The sequence below is a fragment of the Larimichthys crocea genome, chromosome XVI, assembly GCF_000972845.2.
Source record: "Larimichthys crocea isolate SSNF chromosome XVI, L_crocea_2.0, whole genome shotgun sequence".
NCBI lineage: Eukaryota > Metazoa > Chordata > Actinopteri > Sciaenidae > Larimichthys > Larimichthys crocea.
The window spans coordinates 9014683-9028054 of NC_040026.1; the positions used below are offsets into that span (position 1 = coordinate 9014683).

At 42.0% G+C, this 13372-nt stretch overlaps 1 protein-coding gene across 1 annotated transcript in view; it reads right to left on the minus strand.

The window, feature by feature from the left end:
- The window catches only part of LOC104920718 (alpha-1,6-mannosylglycoprotein 6-beta-N-acetylglucosaminyltransferase B), a 19396-nt gene continuing 6024 nt past the window's right edge, over positions 1 to 13372 (minus strand). The window contains exons 4-19 of the mRNA XM_010733070.3: positions 13044 to 13159; positions 9616 to 9745; positions 9328 to 9470; positions 7345 to 7409; positions 6951 to 7124; positions 6703 to 6870; positions 6293 to 6462; positions 5944 to 6075; positions 5467 to 5600; positions 4053 to 4195; positions 3748 to 3903; positions 3450 to 3596; positions 3248 to 3364; positions 3012 to 3086; positions 2120 to 2280; positions 1 to 1985 (exon numbers count right to left, since the gene is read on the minus strand). Of these exons, the coding sequence (XP_010731372.2) occupies positions 1787 to 1985; positions 2120 to 2280; positions 3012 to 3086; positions 3248 to 3364; positions 3450 to 3596; positions 3748 to 3903; positions 4053 to 4195; positions 5467 to 5600; positions 5944 to 6075; positions 6293 to 6462; positions 6703 to 6870; positions 6951 to 7124; positions 7345 to 7409; positions 9328 to 9470; positions 9616 to 9745; positions 13044 to 13159 (2230 nt within the window). The 3' untranslated portion in view covers positions 1 to 1786. The remainder of the gene's footprint in view (positions 1986 to 2119; positions 2281 to 3011; positions 3087 to 3247; positions 3365 to 3449; positions 3597 to 3747; positions 3904 to 4052; positions 4196 to 5466; positions 5601 to 5943; positions 6076 to 6292; positions 6463 to 6702; positions 6871 to 6950; positions 7125 to 7344; positions 7410 to 9327; positions 9471 to 9615; positions 9746 to 13043; positions 13160 to 13372) is intronic.

Below are 13372 nucleotides of genomic sequence, written 5' to 3' on the forward strand. Positions count from 1 at the left end.
CACGTCCCACCGGGGTGAAACGAAACGTTTTATTTTCCTTTAATCCAAACAGCCTTTTGACATAAACACAGGTTAATTTCCATCCTCTTTGGAACGTCCAGCTAATTAAGCAAAAGTCACATTTGACAGGGCCAAGTTAATTCACCAGAATCCACCAAAGTCATCACACATGTTGTTTTCATGGACCGTTTCACAGGCATTTACCAGTCAATCACATTGTCAACCGGTTCTGTCGTCGCAGCCCTGAGCGAACCTGATCCCTGAGTGACAATATGTTTTGGTCGCATGGAGTGCATCGGAGTGGAAAGCGGTTCTCTATAGTTCTGCCAGTTAACATTCACGAGTGCGTCGTTTCCAAGAAAAACCTCACATCGATCCAGTTTAAAATAGCAGCTTGTTGCCATTGTTGGAGCCATCTTTGCTAACAGCTGTGCCATGTAAGTCCAGCACCCCATCACTTACAACGCTGATCGCGGGCTGTAGTTTGGCCTTTAGTTGTTATCATTTGTTTCTTTCACAAGCTGTTTTGCAGGCAGGGATGATGGGGTAAGTCTGTGTGACCATTTGAGGCAATTTAAAATCTCTCTTTGTCTGTGTCATGTAGCTAAATCACTGTATATACTGTTTGTAAGGTTCCTGTGTTTGTTCATATCAACCTGAGGTGCAAAATACTCTTGGGGCTATCTGGAGGTCATGAGGCAGTCAAAGAATAATATTGGACTCTGGGCAAAATGAGTCATCTGTTATGATCAAAATCATTTGAGATGTAATTTCTAGTAAAATAATTCAAGAAAACATAATTAATCCTGCCTTTGGTGACTTTTTCCCACTCTAAATGACGCAAAATATATGTTTGAAAGACAAACAATAAGGTTCTGCCTATAGTGGCAGGGGGCATGGATTTAAACAGAGCTGAGGGGGTTTCCTAACTTAAAGACGGTTGGGAACCAATGGTTTATATGACAGTGTAATCATGGTCATATGGCTGTGACCTCCCAAAGGCATCCAGAGGTTATCCATGATTCACTCAGATAATGAGCCTCATCACTTAGGCTGTCACACGCTCTCCTCCGAGGCCCGGGCTAATATTTGCAGCCAGCAATGCATTAAGGGGTTACATGAGCGGTAATCCCATGCAACGCTGACCAGTGTGATACATTACTGTAAGCAAATGAATGATTAGATACTTATTTAGCATAATATTGAAGTGCACTGTACTGTGATCTGGAACAGGAGAAGAGAAGTTAAACACTGAGAGTTATATGGCTTTAGATCACAAGTACCACTTTTCACTTTATATTCTTTTAAATATACTTTTCCCCTAAAGAGTATCGTGCCTTCATTTCAAGACTATTTGCTTAAGGGATCAAGGAAAAGCTGCAAAAACAAGAGGGATTTTGTTCTGTGCTACGAGACACCAGGCCTTGAATTCATCATCCTTCAACAGTTTAAGTACTTATGAAATAACAATCATTAAGTTTTGGTTCCTGAGTAATGAATGTTATGAAAAATACAAAACAAAGTCTAGCAAGTGGATGCACCATTCCATATTTCACATATCACGGAAGTAAACGCTCCACGATCCCTTCAGATTTTAGAGTGTAGATACTCTGATGAGCATGAGCTCCACAAACAAGACCACGGAGCTTTCAGCAACATTGGCAGGACAGCTGGCTCTCTTTGGTCGAGATCAGTTCTTTACCCATATAGTGTGCATTGCAGATTGGGCTCTTTGGTGCCGTCTTCATCTTCCACTTATCTCCTGAGTTCTTTCACACAACGTTGTTTAGATGCAGTCAGGGCACAGTGCCACCTGTCCAGGTAAGTGAGCTCTGCAGGGGCACAGTCTGCGGCGAGAAGGGTCAGAGCCGGCGCAACTGAACAGCAGAGGCTCCTGCTGAAGGCCACAGTGTCGACCCCACGGGTTGTAGGAAGGAAACAAGTGGTTCTCTTCCTGCCCTATGCTGGAGCAGCCTATCTTGAGTCTACAAAATAGGAAATGGAAGTATTCGTTTTTGTATACTGGTGATCTAGGACCAAAAATGTGTTGATTTTGAGCTGCATACAGCACAGAAGGCAGCCTAACACATAATCTGTATCTATACAGTGTGTACCTTACCTTGTGAACACAGCAGGACTGTTTAGGTGGTGAAACAGAGCAGGCTCACACACTAGGGAGGCCCGTCGACACACACTTACACATGACTGACCCAGGGGACCCAGGTGCACCCTTAAAGCACTTTCTGGTGGCCAAGTAGGGATGGAGTTACTGCAAAAATTCTGAAGGGATTTAAGAGACAGAGAGTGAGGAGAGATTGAACGAAGCCTATAGTGGGGTAATAAAATTGGGTCTTTAGACTGTAATATGTGACAAAAACTTCAGTGCTGGGTCACACTACTATGAACAAATTAGCCTTTTATGTGAAGAAGTAATGGACCTAGAAGTAATCCTTGCAAAGTGAATTTAGATGGAAGTGAAGATGAAGTTCAAGAGGAACATCCATCATAGTAGAGGTGGATAATTTCATGAAAGGACTGTATCAGTCTAATGTATTGCTAAAGCAATAGATCATCTGACAGGATTACAAGGGTTTCCACTTCATTTTGAGTTATCTTTTTTCACACGCGTCATAATTCATTGCCTACAACAGGCCATTGTCAGTTACTCTTCAAGGAATCTAATTAGGAAAAGGAGCAAAAAATTCATTCACATCTTCCTAAACATAAAATTCAAGGACTGTTCAAGGACTTTCCAGGCCCACATCCCTCAAAAAAGGACTGTTCAAGGACTTTCCAGGCCCACATCCCTCAAAAAAAGACCCAACATGGCATATTTTGAGACACAGATAAAGGTTAATTAATGTTACAACACTTTAAAAAAGGTCATATTCTTACATGAAATATATCAATTCAACCTCTTTCAGTCTATTTTTCGAGGCTTGAGTTATTTACAAACTTTCAAGGATTTCAAGGACCCGTGGGCACTATGCCGTATGCGCACATCTCTGTACCTGATGAGTGACGTAAGCATGAACCCTCTCCAGCATTCCCTCACACCTGAACTCTCGGGGAGTGAAAGGCTTCACCTGCAAACACACACACACACACACACACACACACACACACACACACACACACACACACACACACACTCATTCAGTGCTGCTCTAACTGAAATTTACAAGATCGAAGGTGTGTGTCTGTACACATCCAAATACAGTTTAAGTGCTTGTTTTCTGATCACCACCTCGTCTTGTAGAATAGCTCTGACTGCCTCCCGTACATCAGTCTTGTTGGTCACATCTACAGTCCACACGTGGGGTTTGCCCATGAATGTTTCAGCATATGGATGCTGGGAGGAGATCTGTAATAGAAAGTTATTTTTCCTTACATCTAAAAATATATGATATTTATATTCAATTCAAACTGTCTTTCAGTTGAAGACCTACCTGTCTCGTAGTGGGCTTGCCTTTATAGAAATTATTATTGTCTGATGAGTGTGGTGGGTCAAATCGTGGCTGAAGGAACACACAACCCAGAGCTATTGCTTCAATGGGAGCTGGACCTTCATAGGGGAACCCAAGGCCAACAAACACCTGAGAGGGAAGCAGCAGAGGAAAGACATCATTTTGCATCTTGATCATACACTATAAACAACACAAAAAACAGGCATAGGGCATTGTAAATACAATAGATGCACTCAATTCAAAAACTGAAACAATTCACTAAGACAAAGTCTTATCTGACCTTGGCTCTGCGGAGAAGTCGTAGGAAGCGTTCCTGAGTCAGCAAGCCGTGGTTTCTGATGAAGCCAGGGAGATTTGAGGCGCGTCCTGGAGTCTGGTACACTGTCGCATGGGTCTCCAGCACTTCACTGATCACTTCCACATAGTCAGATTTACCCTGGTATATACAACACACACAGAAAACATGCACATGCGGCATGTACAGCAATGAAATCTTCACTCTCATGTAAAATAGTGTAGTAGTTGGCTTCTTGCTAACTCAAAGTCTTTTTACGTAGATAGATTTAGCTCTTTTGGTCATTATACCTGCCACATGTAGTCCTGTTTTCCATAGACGACTGCTATCCTGTCTTTCCTGTAGGTGTCCGCCTCCAGCTCTTCCTCCCTCGCCTCCTGCTTCACTGCCTCCTCACTCACAAAGCCCAGGAAGGAGTTATCAGGCGTATGAGCTGGAGATGAAAGAACAGAGAGTTAGATGACATGTACAGACATTGTACTTAATGTCTATGGACTCGAACTACTTGATACAAGCTAAGTTGATCTATTTTTATACCAAAACATGACAAAAAAGTCAGTGCACACATCTTCCTTAAAGACCACATCGTGGAAAAAGTGATCAGAGGATCAACAAAGTAACTTTTGAACAGGTATTACTGACAACACAGGACAAAAATATTACAGGTGAACAACAGCAAAGACTAGACTTCTGTGAGAGAGGAAAGACACACCGCGCAGTATAAATCAGCAGTGAAAGGAAATGACAACTTTACATATACGAGAGGTTAACGTTTAGCTGTTTGAATAGGCAGCTGCCACCCTGCTGCCCTCCGACACACTAAAGGAAGGTGTGAAAGATGAGTATTTACTTTACCAGGAATGTGCCAGCAAAGCGTGTGTGTGTGTGGACTTGCGTGCAAAGCATCTGCAACGTAGCAATGTGTGTATGTGTGTCATTCTTGCCAGTCTCATGGTACTTGTTTAAAAGACTTTTGCCAAATCTTCTCTCATTCACCCTTACAGCAGCACAGAATTTCTTCCTGGCTCCTTGTCAGGCTCCGTGTGTCCCCACTTGTCTCTTACATGTGTCTTGGTTCACTGCTTAACACACTCATAGATCAGATCTGCAGAGATATGCATCGCCACACTGATATAATCAAGATCATGAAACATGTGGGGGTTGATTGAAAAACTGTAAAAGGAATGAAGTTTCTTTTGTTTGTTGGTTTCAGTGTCCTTGACGCCTGTTTACAGTTCTGCTTTGTCGGCTTGTCTGTTTAGCACAATCCTTCAACTGACTATCTTCCTCTCCCCATTTCAAAACAGAAGCATAAACACTCGCCTGCTCTTTTCTCAAGCTTCTTTCTTTCTTTCCCCCTCCTGTGTCTTTGTTTCGGTTTTGCTGTCTCTCTCCTTTTCTACCCTTTCCCCACCATCAGCTAACAGCCGTCCCTCTCTCCCCCTCAGCAGGACAAATAAACAGTGTTCCAAGCTGAGGCACGAAGGGTGGCTCTCAGCCCAGCACGTCCAGCTTGTCTCCATCTCCCGGCAGGGTGGGAAAGATGACAGGGAGAGGTGTTGGAATGAAGGCTCTGTCCGGGCACCAAGTTTATTTAACCTCAGCTATTAATCCTCTCGCTGTGAAGACGCATAGTGGGGTGTATGTGAAGAATCAGTGCTGTGGCAGCAAGAAATAAAAAATATATTTATTTAATATACTTACGGAACATGGTCATGTACTGCAGAGGTTGCAGACCCCAGCTGCCCCACAGTGTTTTATATCCATGCGTACGTGCATAACTCCCCAAGTTAAAGGCTGGTTCAGTGCCAAAAGAGTCTAGGATCCTGAAGCGACACCTAGAATGATTAAAAATGATATTTATTTCAAAATGTCTTACATCTTACTGTCTTACAGTATGTCTTACATTATTACACCCTTTTTCATTTGTTTTGTTTTTTTTACAAATATATCAAGAAAGGGTCAAAGTTATTCTTTTGAATATTGGTGGCTTTATTAATTATGATAGTCATTAGGTAACTGTCAGGGTTTATACTGTAAATCTCTATTTATTATTACATTAAATCCCAAATACCATGAAAGACATTGGCAGCTCAGAATTTCCAAAATTGTAAAACTGTAAAATAAAGATCAAGTACTGATATACTAGATAATTCTGTACTAAAGAAATTGTGGTCATACTTGTAGTGCAGAAAAGCCAGTCCCATGGTGCCTTGAAGGTGAGCAAGGCCATGGTAGTCAGTATAGATGAGGTCAAAGGTCAGGGGCCTCTGGATTGGACAACTGCCTTGGCCTGGAGCAGCACCTATCAGGCTGGACCAATCACACACACACATCACACCACTCTCATCACTTCAGTGTAAAGCTATCATAGACCAGACACCTATGAATACATCAAATGTCAGTAATGATGTTTAAATCCAATTCAATCCAATGAACTACTAAAATACTTTTGTTGACATTCAGCATGTAATCAATAACATTACATGCCAGGTGAAGGTAACTAGTAGTATCACACAGTGGTTCCAACCTTTGGAGTTGCTGCTGTGAGGTACTAAAGGTTAGCTTGTGGCCCAGGATTGTCAGACAGGCACTGAGGTCAGCCCACTGGACCAGCTCCCCCAGAGGACCCCCTGTCTCCACCATAGATTCAAAATGCTGGCCAACGCTCCCAGCTAGGGCACCAGGATAAAGCAGCACCTAGATGATAACAGGTAGGGGATTAATGGATGCTAACATGGCAATCAAGTAAAAGGAAAGGGTAACCAGTCATACTATAACCACTATGGAAAGTAATGATGTGTGGAAAAACAGATTTTTGGAAGTCAGTATCTACCTGCTAGAAGCCCTTTCCATAAACATAATTACACAGGTATGTTTTTGTAATCCTCTAAACATATGTTGGGATAATGCTGGCAGAGCTGATTTGTTTGTTTTTACCCTCATCAGGGTTGAGACTGTCTTGTTGCTCCTCTGCCTCATCCTCAAACCAGCCTGTATCCACCGTTCAGACATCCTTTCCACTCTGGACCGAATGAAGTTTATTGCAGGGCCGCTGCTGTTGCTGATGACCTCATACAGCGGGCTCAGAGTTGTACGTATCTCAGCCTGTGTACAATAATAGTGTGAAACAGTGAGACATCACTAAGTGTGATAGAAATTATAGTACAGTGATAAGAAATCTGTACCTTCTCTGTATAAGGATGTGGTTTTTCATGCCACGGCAGGGCAGAGTGGTTTCTTCCAAGACGAGGGGGACAAAAGTCCTCTATTTGGCTAAGGTAAGTCAATATGGAGCAGGTGGTACCATCCACCCCATAAAAGCTGTAACAGGGGTCTGACTGCCAACGGGCCCGTAGAAACTGCCAGAGAGACATAAATAATGATGAGTCATAATAATTCAGAATTTTGTACAGTAATTCATCATGATCGTGATTAGCTTAGCTATTCTACAATGGTATTTTCATATCTAGCTCATATACTTGGAACTGAATATTAAACTTTAAGTGGAGGTAAGCACTTCAATAGTGCCCACACAGAGCCATACAATTCATGCTACCACACATATTTTCACTTTCTCACCTCCACTTTCTCCGCACACACCGGATACGCAGGATCAATTGGCACCTCACACTTCTCACTGGGCCCTATGGGTAAGATATTAACCGTCACACACTTTCTCTTTATGTGGCCGTTTCGAATACATCATTATTCCACAACCCTGGCTTTAGCAACAGAAAGTACATTGTAGAGTTAACTACACTGCAGGTAATGAAGAACAGTGGATAATAACTTTGATATACAACCTCTTGACTCGAAATGTTCACAATGAATAGCAGCCATCAGCACGATGTATAGTGCTGCCATGCGTGTAAGAGGCATTAGAGTGGAGGCAGTGTGTTCTCGGAGGCCCTTTCCCGTAAGCCCCCCCACCATCTCCAGCCAATGTCAATCAGTTGGAATGAACGCACACACTCACACACACCTGACCCACCTGCCTCCTACCAAACATACCCTTTTACAATGCTATCCCTTGCCAAAATACACAGTGTTTAACTATGTAAAACAACCTAGTAAAAAGGAAAAGAGAAGGAAAAAAAGATAAGAAAACCTGTACGCATAGCCGAGGTGTGAAAGCCTAAAAACAGTGATATGCTATAGGAGTGCAGCAAAAAAAAAAAGAAAAAAAAGTGCTCCCTCTGCAAAAACAGTATGAGTAGACAAGTTGGTGAAAGGACTCCTGGGTAATTCAGTCGTATTTTATAGGTGTGAGGTAATGTGAGAGGAAGAGGGTAGGGGGGTGAACAGGCTGGTGATGGGGAAATGTGTGTTTGGGTGGCATGTGTGTGCATGTCGACAAGTGTGTACCCTTACATATGCACGGCATGATGTCTGTGTGGCCCGAGCTTTATGAATTCCCTTTTTCAGGAAGGGAGGTAAGCGTGTGCCCACTCATCCCTACTGCCCACACACACACACACGAACCCTCGCGTGCCAACCAGGGTGCGTAACCCGACTCTCACCTGACACCTCTCAGGAGGGTCGTAGTGTAGACATAAACTTTTTTCCTCCCCACGGCCAGTTGATCGACACTGGCTCTGTGGGACTTGTTAAACTTCTATTCAAGGACTTCATCCCCCATAACCACCTGCACCCACTGCCCTTTAACCCCCCCCATTCACACCCTCCATTATCACAGCTTGTTAATTTCACTGTGTGGTTAACCTCTATTGAGGCTATGAACCGTGCATTTGGCTCAGAGTATCACGCTACCATAGCAGTAAACCACAGAAAAGCATTGCAACTGGCCAATTACTAAAGCTGGCAACATGCAGGGAGGCGGGGGTTGGATTTATTTGGTGTAATCATAATGTTAAATCATATTATACTTGGAACATATTCTAAAAACACTATTTAGCTGGGCTTTTAGCAAATAAAGTAAAAAAAATCTGCTTTTGGGTATGAACTAAAAAGCTAAATACAAAAGAGTTTTTTTTAACTCTTCTGTCCATCTTATCCCCTTAGTTTCCTTCATATCATGGAGCATCATGGTTGGTAGTCATGAGCATGCTGTGCACAGTTTACTGAGATCATCAGAACAAAAATGTCCAAAGCAACTCTAAAATCTATTAATTATTAAAGCAACATCACAGCAACTAATTTTTTCCTGATGCACAGTAAACTGCTTTGAACGATAGCTGCTGTTAGTTTGTTAGCCGGGCTGTCCAGACTGTGAGCTGACAGCGCCGGAAGGTGTTAATGTTTGTACTAGAGGTGTTTTGAAGGTTTTCAGGTCCACGGCCTGGCAAATTCTGCCAGTGTCGTGCCAAAACTGGAGTCAGGCAAGCAAACAATGTAACCAGGCGTAGCAGTCTCACATAATGGCAAGTAAAAAGACCAAATAGGTACATTAAGGCAGGAAGCTAAGAAAAGAAAAATGATAGTGTGGATGAGCAAGAGTAAAACTGGGACTGACTTTTAGTCGTTGGTAAGAGGTTCATGAAATAAAAGGCTGAAAAGTAATAAAATAATCGATAAGACAAATCATGTGATAAAAGTCTTTACCTGTGTGTAGTCTGTGTTCATCATGTGATGGCGGTGTGTCAGACTGATGATGATGCTGACGGCTGAGCTGGTCAAGCCTCTGAGACACTCTCTTCAGCTCCCGCTCTACCAAGCGGGCCAAGCCCTGCTGGTTGTGTCTAAAGCTGCAACAGAAACCCACATGTTACCACACTGTATGAAATATAATGAAATACAAAAAGCTACATATGTACTTTGATACTGATACTGAGATGCTTTAAGAATTCTATATGTATGTTGGATGTTAAGACACTAGATGTTCTTGAATACCTCTGCAGTAACAGACTGAGATCATCTCTGGTCAGCTGGGTGTTATCTCGCTCTCTGCTCAGCCTCTGCACCTGAGTACTCAAAGCCTCCAAGCGAAGAGCCAGCCTACGAAAGCCAAGACCACGCTGACCTATGACATAAAGCATATACAACATAGTATGTCATGTATGTACAGTATCATAGGCTCCCCCAATCATAATGTTTAAGTAGTAATAATGGGTATTATGTCATAGGAAATCTTGTTCTGTGTATCATGAAGCAGCAGGGTTATGTAATGCTATTTTCTTAACTTGATCTGCTGCAAGTGAAGCAGCACTTATTATGTGTATTATGTGTATTTTCCATATTCCATGTAGGGGGTAATGGCATTTAATAATTGTCGCAGATGTGAATTTTCCTGAATGACAATTTTATGACAGATAAAGATGGTGTTGAGTCATAATTCCTGACAACCACATATTTGTGTGTGTAACCCGAGCTTTGCGGTCATCTCACATTACCCCCCACTTACACACACACACACACACACACACACACACACACACACACACACACACACACACACACACAGGCATATAAGGGGACATACGTTTAGTTTTCTTTAGGAATGTTTCCAGACACCTTCATGGTTAAAGGGCTAAACTCAAATTGCTGACTTCATAATGCTGTTTAGGTTATATTACAACACATACACCAACAAGGTCAAGCTATTCACAAACAGCCAGTGGTTCCCAATGTTTCTCTATTTTTATATATATTTTCTTTGGGGGGGGGCATTTTGTGCTTTTTTGGACAGTGACAGCTTAAGAAAAGCACAGGACATTCAGTGGAGAAAGAGGGGATGACATGCAACAAAGGACCTAACATGGGTTTGAATCAAACTGCAGTAAAGATTTTAGCATTGATACATGGGGCACACACTCTACCAGGTGATCTACCAGGGCAACCTGGTTCCCAACCTTGTGACCTCTTAACATGTTGCAACATCTCAAAAACCCTTGTCACAAAGAATGATCTTAATGAGTTGTAAGCAGCTCAAGCTAAAGGTAGTGAGGTAGTGTTAAATATTTGACAGGGAAAAAGTAGAACACACATTTGTAAATAGAAATATGTATTTTTTAAAATCATATTTTGACCCCTAAGATTTAATTTGGGTCGTGTCCTGGAACTTGGTTGGTTCATACATACAAACATACATTTTGTCTTACGATCATAAATTGTGGGTTACATATACAATACAATACACATGTCTGCATTATTACTGTATCAAACAATATAATAATCAAAACTTCCACAGTATTTCTTGTGTTTTCCCAGATAGGCTATCTGGTGTAACTGACTGTCCTTCACAATTAGGCACACTGTTAGCTGCCTAGATGGTTGAGAGACACTCTACTGTAGTTACCAGACATACCATAACTGTAAAAACAGTGAGTGTGTGTTTTAAAAGACTGCTGTTGAGGCTTAAATGCGCTATTTCAGATGGTAGATTAAGCATGTCATGATTGAAACATTTCTATGAAGCATGTGCTCAATTTTAAGAGTTGTGTTGGCAGTGAATGAGGAATATTGAGTGTTATATTGGGGTCCTTTGGGACAGTTGGAAACAGTTGTTGGGAAACACTACTTACAGTGTGTTTTTTATCAAGATCGGGGGTTGGCTGGGGGAGGGGGTTGATTTAAGGTCATGAGGATTCTCTTGGGGATAGAGCTTTAACCTGTGATACACAGTAAAATCCTGCAGACTGGTGATGTCACTTCATCTCATGTTTGCTCAGCTGACTGTCAGCATATCACTACTTACATGCCCAGGGGCCCTTTGGGCACAGGTGCAATGAAAGATGAATGGGAGAGAAGGGGTAACGACTTAATGCCAGTTGAGTGAGATAACCATACGGCCAAACCTAACTAGTCATATCACATATTAGACAATATATGCAGGTTGTTTCTGCACAGTGTTGTCTCACAGATGCAAAAATACAGTTCTTATTATGTATTTTCATAACACAATAATACATTTTAATTAAATAATAATGAGGTAGTGCAGTGGTTTGCCTCACAGCAAGAGGGTTACTGGTTCAAACCTCGGCTGGGGCCTTTCTGTGTGGAGTTTGCATGTTCTCACCATGTCTGTTCTCTTCAGGTACTGTGACTTCCTCCCACAGTCCAAAGACATGGAATTGGTAACTCTAGATTGTCCATAGGTGTAAATGTGAGTGTGAATGGTTGTTTGTCTCTATGTGCCCTGTGATGAGCTGGGGACTTGTCCAGCGTGTACCCTGTCTCTGGCCCAAAGTCACCTGGGCTAGGCTCCAGAGCTCCACCATGACCCAGTTACAGATAATGGATGGATAGATGGAAATAATAGTTCAGCCAATTCAGTTTTATGTTGTGGCATATCATTCAGGTCTTGTCTTTAAAGCAAAGCAAATGTCCATTGGGCACAACTTGATGTATCTGGTGTGATCGTCTATCAGTGACTTTGAGATGGATCAACTATGCATGGTGACCAACAGCCTCCCTCATGTGGTCCATTTTTCAACATAGCCATTGCTGGGTGGCTCTTTGTACACAAGTCGCGGTGGGTCCCTCAAAGCAGAGGGCAATTGTGGGTCTGTGGCTGAGATGCACCAGAGGGTTACATTGTCAGCTAAAACCTATTTTCCTCAAATTTAGGAAGAAAAGGTTTGGGATGTTTAGATAAAAAAAAATAATCTTCCATGATTACATTTTGAAACGTATTCATCAGTAGCCACATCGGGGAAGTCTTTCACAAATGTTGTGAGTTTGTTCTGCCTGTGTATCCGATTATTGACCTTCAAAAGATGGCTACTTTATTTACAGAAGTGAATCGAGTTTTTCAAATTAAGAAACATTTTTAAAAAAAATCAAAAGCATCCCAAATCAGCATCTGTATCAGATTATAAGTTTTTATTTGGGATCCAACAAAAAACAACATAATTTAATTTATTCATCGGGTACATAAGAAAAAAAAATGCTGATTTTACAGAAAAACACTCACTGGAGGAGATTGTTGACAACATTTGCCTCGTCCTTGTACACCACAAAGAAACTTTTGCCCAAACAACATTGTCTACTGCCCCCTTAAATACCCTCCTTTAGGGAAACAGTTTGAAGACTATTGAACTGAACAGGGGTATGTCTTGTCCGCAAACCCACAACTATCAGACACATGGAGGGACCCACCGCGGAGTGTGTACAAAGCTTCATCTGACACAGGGAAGACAGTAAGTGCCTGGAAAATATACACTGCTGCCCTATTTCCCCAATCAATGCTTATTTTATTCACAATTAGTGTTGCGCCATGGCTGCGTGGGAGTATATGGATGTTTTTACCTCTTTGCTTCAATTTCTTTACTCCCAGGCTAAACTGTGTGTGTGTTCGTGTGTGTGTGTGTGTAAATTACCTTGTTCCTCAGGTGACCTCCCAGCAGGTTCATCCCTGGTCATCTCAAGTGGCACCCAGAGGCTCTGTAGCAGCAGGGTGAACACAGACAGGCACAGACAAAGCACCAGGCAACCACTAGGGGGCACAATACACAGAGAAACCTCTTTAAATCCTACAGCAAATGGCATTAAGTACTGGTGAACTAAGTATAATGACACCACCTGTCAAATGTAAAGTTATTTAACACTATTTATATAAGTATTTTGTTAAAAAAATAAAAAAATAAAAACACATGTATTGGAACTGGGTCACGTTGGTCAAGTTTTGTATTTGTGTTTCTACCTTGGA